This window comes from Gracilinanus agilis, chromosome 3 (genome assembly GCF_016433145.1).
Source record: "Gracilinanus agilis isolate LMUSP501 chromosome 3, AgileGrace, whole genome shotgun sequence".
Classification (NCBI taxonomy): domain Eukaryota; kingdom Metazoa; phylum Chordata; class Mammalia; order Didelphimorphia; family Didelphidae; genus Gracilinanus; species Gracilinanus agilis.
Genome location: NC_058132.1, coordinates 39,903,129 through 39,913,137, shown reverse-complemented (window position 1 = coordinate 39,913,137; position 10,009 = coordinate 39,903,129). Strand labels below are relative to the sequence as shown.

Genomic DNA, 10,009 nt, shown 5'->3' with positions numbered 1-10,009 from the left:
GGGGGGGTACGGGTAGCCGCCATCTTCTCGCCAAGCCGGCCTCGCCCGCCGCGCCCGCAGCTCCGGCAGCGCACGGGTTAAGCCTGGCACCGCGCCCCGCGGGGGGGGGCTCCCACCTCCCCTCCCCTCCCCCCCGTGCCGGGCATGCGGGGCCCGCTGGGCACAGAGGAGGAGCCGCCGCAGCTGCCCGAGGAGGAGGAAGAGGAGATGGAGAACGACGAGGACATGTCAGGTGAGTGGGAAGCACCCGTGGTGCACGGGCGCGGGGCATAGGGATGGTGAGCGGGAGGAGGAAGAAGCTGGGCACGGGCCCTGGGGCAGAGGCAGCGCTCGAGATCCGCTTGCGGGAGGAGGGAGAAGAGGAAGGGTAGCGGGCACGGGCTGGGCAGGGCAGGAGAGGGAGCTGCGCCAGGTTGTCATGGAGGGATGGTTGGGGAGGTTGCAGGAGGATCTGGGCCCCAGCACGGGAGGGGGCGAGATGGACAGTCCCCTAGACTAGGGGCACTGGGGAGACTGCGTGCGCCTAGGGTAGCGGGGGTGGGGGCAGTGATTGCATCGAGCTGAGCACTTGGGCTGGAGGCTGGGCACCGGGAGGGCCCAGGAGGGGGGCGGCGTGGGCAGCGCCCTAGTTGCCCTCTGTGCTGGAGGGGGCTGGGCCGCCTTTTCTAGGTCTCTCTGGGTAGTAGAGCCAAGGCAGAGAGAGAGGCGGGAAGCGCAGCCGGGGTCAGCCCCTGTGCCCTTGAGTATTCTGTGTTGTGCGCGCGTGTGTGCGGTGTGTGTGTGTGTGTGTGTGTTTGTGGGGAACTGGGGGTGGGGGAATGACCGTCGGACGCGCCCTGGGCTCTGGCACGGGAAGCTTCGGCCTCTGGTTGTCTGTATTAACGGGAAAAGGTCCCAGGCCTTGGTCCACCTCCCAGGTTCCTGTCCTGGGGGTAGGGTAGGGGAAACTCCTTCCAGGGGAAAAGTAGGCATCGGAGAGAGATCTCCAAGTGGGCAAGTGGCGGGGCTCCGGGAGCGTTTGTGGGTCAGGATTAGCTGGCTCCGGCTATCCCTTTTGCCAAGTGCCTAAAGGCTAGCTGGCATAGACTTGGCCCCTTTTGGGCGCTAACGGCCGCCGCTCGTGTCCCATTCCGCCAAAGGCTGGGTGAGGACAGGTGGGTGTCTGGTGTTGATCCAGCGGATGTCCCAGCAGCTCAGGTGGTGGTGATGGGAAGGCGGGCGCTCCAAAGCTCATACTGTGCCTCTCTAAAGCCCGAGTTCGGACGGCAGCTTTCTTTTTGCTAGACAACCTGATCTGATGCTAGTGGAGTGTAGGGGAAACGCCCCCTCCTTTCCCAGAGATGTCTGTTTGGAGGTTCGAGGACTCCCCCCTCCCCCCAACCCCCCTTCAAGTCGTCAGACCTTACACTCCTCCCCTTTCTCTTTCTTCCTGGCACTTCAAGGATACTCGAAGAACAGTAGGTCTCAGCATCCAGGCAGCCCAGGGCGTTACTGGGGAGCCCCAAGTGCCCCCTTAGGGCATGAGGCGGAAGGGAGAGAAGAGGCAAAGAAGCTGATAGTGCCCCTCCCCGCCCCCAACGCTCTTTCTGAGCCTGGGTCTCTCTGCCCAGACCCATTCACTTGCTTCATCTTGGAGAGGTTGGAGTGGTTATATGGGTGCCTTTCTGGACCTCCCTTGCAAAAGTCGGATGCCTTTCTTGTTTTGGTTGTTAACCCTTCTCTGCGGAGCTCTGCTGCCTGTTTTCCTTCCCAGCCTGCCTCTTTTCTCAGCTCCTCACACAGAAATGAAGTTTACCAACTGCTTAGTGACTTTCCAAATAAATGTCCCAGCCTCCGGCATTTATTATTATTATTATTTTAAAAGAAGCTTCCCCTTGGGAAGAAACAGGGCTTGGTAGGGGGCTGCTTGGTTCAAATGGTCTTGGTTTTCCAGAAATGACCAAAGGGCTCCGGGGAGATAAACCCCTCACTCTAGTTTTCCCGGCATCCTGTGGAGTTAAAATGCCCATTGGATAACTAAGTCAGTCACCCACCTGTGGCTGAGCTTCCCCTACTTATGAGCATCCTTCCTTTCTCCAGCCCATCTTGATCCACCCGTCTCCAGGCTTTAATCCCTAATCCCTTCCCTCCCTCCAGTTTTCTCCTGAAAAACCAAACCAAACAACTTCAGTAAGAGGGCAAGCCCTTAGCTTCAGTAAGAGGGCAGTTCATTCCATTTCGGGAGAAACAATTAGGACGTTTCCCTGCAACTTCCACCCATTAATGGTTTCTAGTTCTGCTATCTCTGGCCAAACAATAGGTCCACATAACAGCTCCTCAAATAACAGCTGAAGACACATTCTCTTCTTGAACCTCCTAAATCCTTTCTTCTCTGAGCTAAAAGAAATTCCGGCTCCTTGACATTGCAGCATCTCAAAGTCTTTTGCCATCGCCAACAAAGCCTTTTCCCATCCTCTAGTTGCACGTGCCTCCCCTTCAAAAATTATATTTGTTTCATATATATATATAAATTTATTAGATGCCAAACACACACAAAATACTTATTATGTACATGATGTCTCCTTGATGGAATCTAAGGGCAGTCTTTGTGTCCCCAGTACATACCACAGCGCCTGCCATACAGTAGGTGCTTAATAAATGCTTGGTGATTGATCAGTTGGTCCTTGTCACTCTTCTCTGGGTATTCTCTAGCTTCCTAAAACTTCGGTGCCCAGAACTGAACACAGTACTACTGCAGGAGGCAGAAGGTAGAGTGGCACTCTCACCTCCTTGTTCCTGCTTTGGAGACCCCAGGGATTCTGAGCATCTGTCTTCCTCTAGATTACCATTCTCTAGGAGGGAAGGATTTCATGTATACATACATATTTCCTATAGAGGAAAGAGAGCTATGTTTGGAGTCAGAGGTCCCAGATTCAAATTTTGGTCCTGTCATTTATTCCTTGAGTAACCCTGGGTAAATCACAACCTCTTTGGACCTGTTTCTGCATCTGCAAAATGAGGGGATTGGGCTGGATGGCCAGCAAAGACTCCTTTCCTCTGAGCTCTTGTAGCTCTGTCCTGGGAGTCAGGTAACAGCAGTAACGGTGCCATTCTAAACCCTTCACAATTCAGGCCTGCCCTTTCTTTTCAGTCTCATCTCATATGATACCCCACCACTTACTTTACCTTCCAGTCAAACTGGATGAGTCTCTGCTCTCCCTTTTTACTTCCTTTTGGAAGTAACTGCCTCCATCTTGGAGCTTTTCATGCCTAGAGTCAACTACTTCCTCCAGCAAGCTTCCTCTGTTGAAATAGCCCTCCTTTCCTTCAAGGCCCAACTTGGACGCCATCTCCTTCCTAAGTTTGCAGGTAAAAACAATCTCCCAAGGCAGCTGGGTGGCTCAGTGGATTGAGATTCAGTCTCGGAGCCAGGAAGTTCTGGGTTCGAATCTGGCCTCAGACACTTCCTAGCTGTGTGACCCTGGGCAAGTCACTTAACGCCCATTGCCTAGCCCTTACTACTCTTCTGCCTTGGAACCAATACACAGGATTGATTTTAAGATGGAAAGTAAAGGTTTAAAAAAATAACAACAATCTCTCCCTTCTCAAGCTGAGAGGCAGCATTGTAGTATGGACAAAGTAATGGATTTCAGTCAAGACCTGGGTTTGAATCTTATTGGCTCTATTGCTTTGTGATTTATTTACTTATTATTAAGTGATATTGTGATGTTACTTAATCTCTCTTGGACCAAAATTCCCTTTCTATAAATTGAAGATGGGTTGGGTGGGGCGATGGCTTGACTTAGTCTCTCAGGTCCCTTTCAGCTCTAAATCTGGGATCTCTTATAAGAGAGGGACCATTATTACACAGGATTATAGATCTGCTCTAAATCATTCCATTTACAGCTAAGGCCATTCTGAGGCTTGGGGAGGGTTAAGTGACATGTCCAAGGTCACACAGGGAGTAATCATCAGAGGTGGGATTATAACCCAGATCTTCTAACTCTCTCAGTGTTCTTTCTCTTTGCCACAATGATAGCCTTAGAGTATTCCAGCATATATACTGACTGTGTGACCTATAACGCCTCATCTTAGGGACATGTGACAGAAAATAGAGTTAGAGAAAAACTGCCAGCTTGGCTTGGTGAAGGGACTGTCCATACTAGGAGTTCCCCATATGGGTGAAATCATAGGTTTGGATGAAGACAAAAAAGGCTCTCCTTTGTTCACACTCTTATGTATCATAGTTCTCGTGTACACATGCTTCCTTACCCCAAATTAGAATGGTTGCTTCTGGAAGGCAGGTTCTGTGTGTTTCCTTTTTTAAACATTTTATTTCCCCAGTGACCAGAATAGGGCTTCCTATATGGTAGGTACTTAATAAAAGATGTTCAAAATGATTGATAAATGCTCTGGAAGGAGCCATAGAACTGGAGTCAGAAGGTGGGTTAGAATCCCACCTCTGGGAATTGGCTTCTCAGGGCTCCTTGGATGATGTCCCTCTGTCTAAGACTCAGGTTCCTCATTTGTCAAATGAGGTGCTTTTTTTTTTATTATTAAACCCTTAACTTCTGTGTATTGGCTTATAGGTGGAAGAGTGGTAAAGGGTGGGCAATGGGGGTTAAGCAACTTGCCCAGGGTCACACAGCTGGGAAGTGGCTGAGGTCAGATTTGAACCTAGCACCTCTGGTCTCTAGGCCTGACTCTCAATTTACTGAGCTACCCAGCTGCCCCAAATTGAGGTGCTTTTGAAACGTCCTTTTGCCTTCCTGACCTGACTTCTAAACCTGATTGTGCCAATGATTGGCTGTGTGTGACTTTGGGTAAATCATTGCCCTTTCCTGGGCCTCAGTTTCCTTATTTGTAAAGTGGGGAAAACAATGCCTGCCCCAGGGTAGTAAAAGATCCAATGAGAACAAAGTATGTAGAAGTCCAGGAATGGCAGAAATCCTCCCCAAAAGGAAAGGCTGAAGATCATTCTTCTAGTACCCTATGTGTGTATTATAGACATCCTTTTTTTTTTTTTTTTTGCTGAGACAGAAGGGTGCCTAAGGCACTAAAATATTGTGTTTTGCTCAAGGATCATAGAGCCAGTGTGGGGAAGAGGCTGTGCCCCTAAGGAAAGCTGTGCTCAGTGTTCAGGGAAATTGGTCTCCCCTGTTCACTTGGGTCCTCTCACTCCCAGAGTCTCAGAGTTAGGAGGGACCCTCCATATGTGTAACTGAAAAAAGAATGTTTTTGGCCACCTGCCTGGTAATCGAGAGTCTTTATGTGCTTGAGAACAGCTCTTATGTCCTCCCTGAGCCCTCTTTTCCCTGGGCTAAACATCCCCACTTCCTTCAGCCCACACTCCTATAACATAGACTCAAGGCTCTTCCTCATCCTGGCTTTCATCCTCTGGACACTCTCCTGGTTATCAGTTACTAGGTGGTGCTCAGAAACTGAACATGGTACCATGGATAGGGAAATAGCAACAAATCAGTGAATCTTCTTTTCTGCCTCACTCCCTGTAACTGCGGCTCTCCCTCTCCGATGCTTCCTGGGGACTTCTCCCTGCTCCGTATCCACCTCTTTTTGCCCTCCTTCCCCCCCCCCCCCCACCAAGGTCCAATTCATTGCCTAACATTCCAGTGAGAACAAATTGAACAGATATCTTCCTGCTTTTGTGTGTGATAGAAGGAGCCCTGAACTTGAAATTAGGGAGCTGGGTTCAAATCCCAGAGCTGATACTAAGCTGTATGACCGTGGAGAAATCACTTCAATTCTCTGAAGCTCAGTTTCCTCATATGTGAAATGGGAATTCCAGTCAACCGACCCACTCCACAGGCATTAACTGTGTGCCAGGCAGTGTGCCAAATGCTAGGGATCACAAAGACAGGTGAAAACAGTCTAAAGGAACCTTATATTCTAATAAGGAGACAACATACACACACGTTTCATAGATACATAATGTAACTCAATCAACAAGCATTAAGTGCCTACTATGTGTCAGACACTGGGGATACAAATACAGAGATAGAACAAATATAGAGTATTTAAAAAACAACAGCAAATCTTTATCTTCTGTCTTAGCATCAGTTTTTAAAAACAAAAATATGTTATTTAAAAAATTTTTATTTTGGTTTCAAGGCACAAGAGTGGCAAGGGCTAGGCAATGGGGGTTAAGTGACTTGCCCAGGGTCTCACAGCTGGGAAGTGTCTGAGACCAAATTTGAACCCAGGACTTCCTGTCTCTAGGCCTGGTTCTTAATCCATTGAGCAACTTAGCTGCCCCAAGATTTGTTGGTTTTTTTTTTTTATCAATTATGTGTAATAACAATTTCCCCATAAGTTTTCCAAAGTTTTATGTTCCAAATTGTCTCCCTCCCTCCCTTCTGTATAGTTGGAAAATCTTGAATCCCTAAAACTATTTTACCCACACTTCCTTTCTGTATTACCCACAATTCCATTTTTCTTTTTACCTGTGTCTTTTACGTGTTTGTATATAAGTTTTGGGTAACACCCCTCTAGCTCTCTCTTCCACATGAAATGAATGGGGAACGTTCCCTGTGTTCTCTAGCTCTCTAGTTAAATATTAATAAATCTCTATAAACATTATACTTTGGAGATATTGAATATTAATTTTAAAGTCCACATTTTTCCTACCCCACTCCTGGATCTGGTGAGCAATTTGATCTGGGTTATACGTCTATTATCATTAACATCGATTCTAAGACAGAAGAATGTTAAGAGTTAGGCAAGTGGAGTTAAATGACTCACCTAGGATCACACAACTAGAAAGTGTATGAGGCCAGATTTGAACCTAGGCCTGGTGCTATATCCACTCTGCTAACTATATAGCTGCCCCATACAGAGTATTTGTTAAGCCAATTACTGTACTAAGTCCCGGGGCTACAAAAGATCAGAAAATTATAAGATGGTCACTATTTATGTGACACACCCTAAATGGGAGTATGGGAGAGGACAAAAAACATGAATAAACCTAATAAAGATAAAATGAATAAATGCAAAGAAATCTATTTATAGGGTAGTTAGGGATGAGGGACACTACCAGTGGGGGCTCGGGGAAAACCTTCTTGCAGAAGGGCTCATTTGAGTTGAGCCTTAAAGGAAACCAGGGATTCCAAGAAGCAGAGGTGGAGAGTGTGTTCCAGGCCTGAGAGATAGTCAGTGCATAAAGATTGGAGAGAGATTGTGGTGTGCCAGGTACAAACACCTAGATTGCCTGCCCCTTGGGGCTCCTACAGCAGTTTTCATTTCTATTGCCCTATAGAGATTACAAAGCACATTGTTCAGTTTTTACCTCTCATTGCACCCCCCTGCCCCCAAGCTCTACCCCCAAATACACTCTTGATAGCCTGGGAAAGGTAAATGGTGCTGATAGTGTCATCTCCATTTTATAGATGCAAAATCTGAGGCTCAGGAGTGAAGTGATTTTCTGGTGGTTACATAGCTAGTCAATGTCAGACCCAGGACTGGAACCCAGATCCCCTGACTCCAGATGCCACATACTCTTTTGTATTATACCAGATGGCTTCTGGGAATATATATCTATATAGGTAGATAAATAGAAAACTCATTTTGTATGAGTGGAGTGCTAACGATTATCGAGCTTAAGAAAGGCTTCGAGTAAGAATTGGCATTTGAGTCAAATTGAATGGGGGTTCCAAGAGGTAGTTAAGAGGAAGAGGAGGGAGCATTCCTGGAAATTCTGTGCTAAGTGGGAATATGCTATGTTGCCTAGGCTAGGCTGATTGGGCTATAGCGTCAAATCAGTCTAGAAAGGGAAGACTCAATGACACCATGGAGATATTAGGAGCCTAACTAACTAAGGAGTTTATATTTGATCCTGTAAGCGATAGAGAACTAAGAAAACTTTCTCAGTAGAGATGTGAAATGGGCTTGGGTTTGCTGAATGAATATTGGCTTGGGAGCCTCATCTGATGGTTTATAGAGTGGAGAGACTGGTTGGAACATCATGAGAGGCTCATGGTGTTACAGAATTTTTTTGTCCTGGAAGGGCCTTCATCGTTTGACTTATTTTGAAGGTTTCCAAGGAAGGGGAACCCATTGCCTTTCAGAGTAGCCATTCCATTTTCCTAGATATCTAATTGGTAAACAGTTTTTCCTTATAGTAAACCTAAATCCAACCTTTTGCTACTTCTATCAGTGGCTTCTGATTCTTCCTTTTGGGGGCAAGCAGGGAAAAAATTCTTTTTTTTTTTTTTTTTTTTTTAAATTTTAAACCCTTGACTTCTGTGTATTGACTTATAGGTGGAAGAGTGATAAGGGTAGGCAATGGGGGTCAAGTGACTTGCCCAGGGTCACACAGCTGGGAAGTGTCTGAGGTCAGATTTGAACCCAGGACCTCCCATCTCTAGGCCTGGCTCTCAATCCACTGAGCTACCCAGCTGCCGCCCCCCCCCCCCCCCCCGCCAAAACTCTAAGACAGTATTCCACCCCCTGGCCTTCAGTTTTCTTCTCTCTAACAATTCCTTAGTGCCTCCATCTAATCTTCACATCAGACTGTCTGTCAATGAACATTTATTAAGCACCTTCTGTATGCTAGGGCAGCTAGGTGGCACAGTAGATAGAGCACTAGAACTGGAGTCAGAAAGACTAGAGTTCAAATGTGATCTAGCTGTGTGAACCCTGGGTAAGTCACTTAACTCCTGCCTGCATGAAACTGGAGAAGGAAGTGGCAAACCACTCCAGTGTCTTTGCCAAGAAAACCCCACGGACAGTTGGTCTGTGGAGTCACAAGAGTTGGACTTAACTGAATGACTGAACAGGACATATCCTAGGCACTGTGCTAAACCCTGGGGATGCTAAGAAAAGCATATGACATGAAATCAACACCTTTTTGATATCCTAATTGCCTTCTACTGGACATTCTCCAGCTTGTCTGATTCCTGCTTAAATCATGGTGTATGAAAATTTATATAATCCTCTAGCTGTTGTCTAACCAGGGGGCCTTTCACCTCTCTAGTCTTGAAAGCTGTGTCCCTGTTCATGCAGCTCAAGGTCATGGTAGTCCCCTCTCTCCACATCTCTTCCATCCTCCACTCTATGGCTCTTCTGCAGATTATGAAAGTCTTTAGTCCTTTCTCACCTCAATGGGGTTCACCCACCTGGACCCTGTGATCCAAATATAGGGTTCAATCCCCCTCTTTCCTGCCCCCTCTCCAGTTTGACTAATCCCCTTTGATTGCCCTGCTTTCTCAGGCAAGTGGAATCTATAGCCCTGCCTGGCTTTCTTCTCTCCTAGGCTTCCCCCTACCTCCCCAGCAAGATGCCCTTAGGGCTGCCCGCTGGGCCCCCAGACTCTCTGCTCCTCAGTTAGGGACCAAAACAGAGACAGTGCTGGGTAGGAAAAGTTGCAGCTTGTGCCCAGAGGGGCTGATTTTCAAGTGTCAAGAGCTGTCACACATATTCTTAAAAATCAGCAACAGTTAAGCTAATTACTTGTCAAATCTGTTGCTTTTATTTCAATCTTCCTTTCCCCCTTTCCTTTGGAGCCCTTCTATTGTAGGAAAACAACCCCAGTCATTAGAAAGGGCTTTGCTCTACCGGTGGGATAAAAGAAGCCAACTGAATCCAGAACCTTTTATTTTTTTTTGAGGCGGGGGTGGGGAGCATAGTGCTATCTGATTCATAGGAACCAGAAACCAGAGGGAAAAAAATGCAGCATCAGTTTGCTGTTTCTCCATTCCTTGGGACCAGCACAGAAATGTTGCCCTACTCTAAGAGATAGCATGCTATAAGGGAAAAGAGATGGGCTCCAATCCATCCCAACCCAACCCAACTCAAACCAACCCAACTCAATTCAACTCAACCTCACCTAACCCAACCTAATCCAATCCAATCCAATCTAATTCTTTGGAGTATTTATTAAATGCCTATGATGTACTGGGTGAGTATCATGCTAGGTGCTGGGGATACAATGACAACTCTCCTCTCCTCTCCTCTCCTCTCCTCTCCTCTCCTCTCCTCTCCTCTCCTCTCCTCTCCTCTCCTCTCCTCTCCTCTC

At 47.2% G+C, this 10,009-nt stretch overlaps 1 protein-coding gene across 1 annotated transcript in view; it reads left to right on the top strand.

Moving 5' to 3' along the window:
* The first annotated feature begins 144 nt into the window (after positions 1-144).
* The window catches only part of CHD5 (chromodomain helicase DNA binding protein 5), a 148,051-nt gene continuing 138,186 nt past the window's right edge, over positions 145-10,009 (top strand). The window contains exons 1-2 of the mRNA XM_044668656.1: positions 145-232; positions 8,969-9,009. Coding sequence (XP_044524591.1) covers positions 145-232; positions 8,969-9,009 — 129 coding nt within the window. The remainder of the gene's footprint in view (positions 233-8,968; positions 9,010-10,009) is intronic.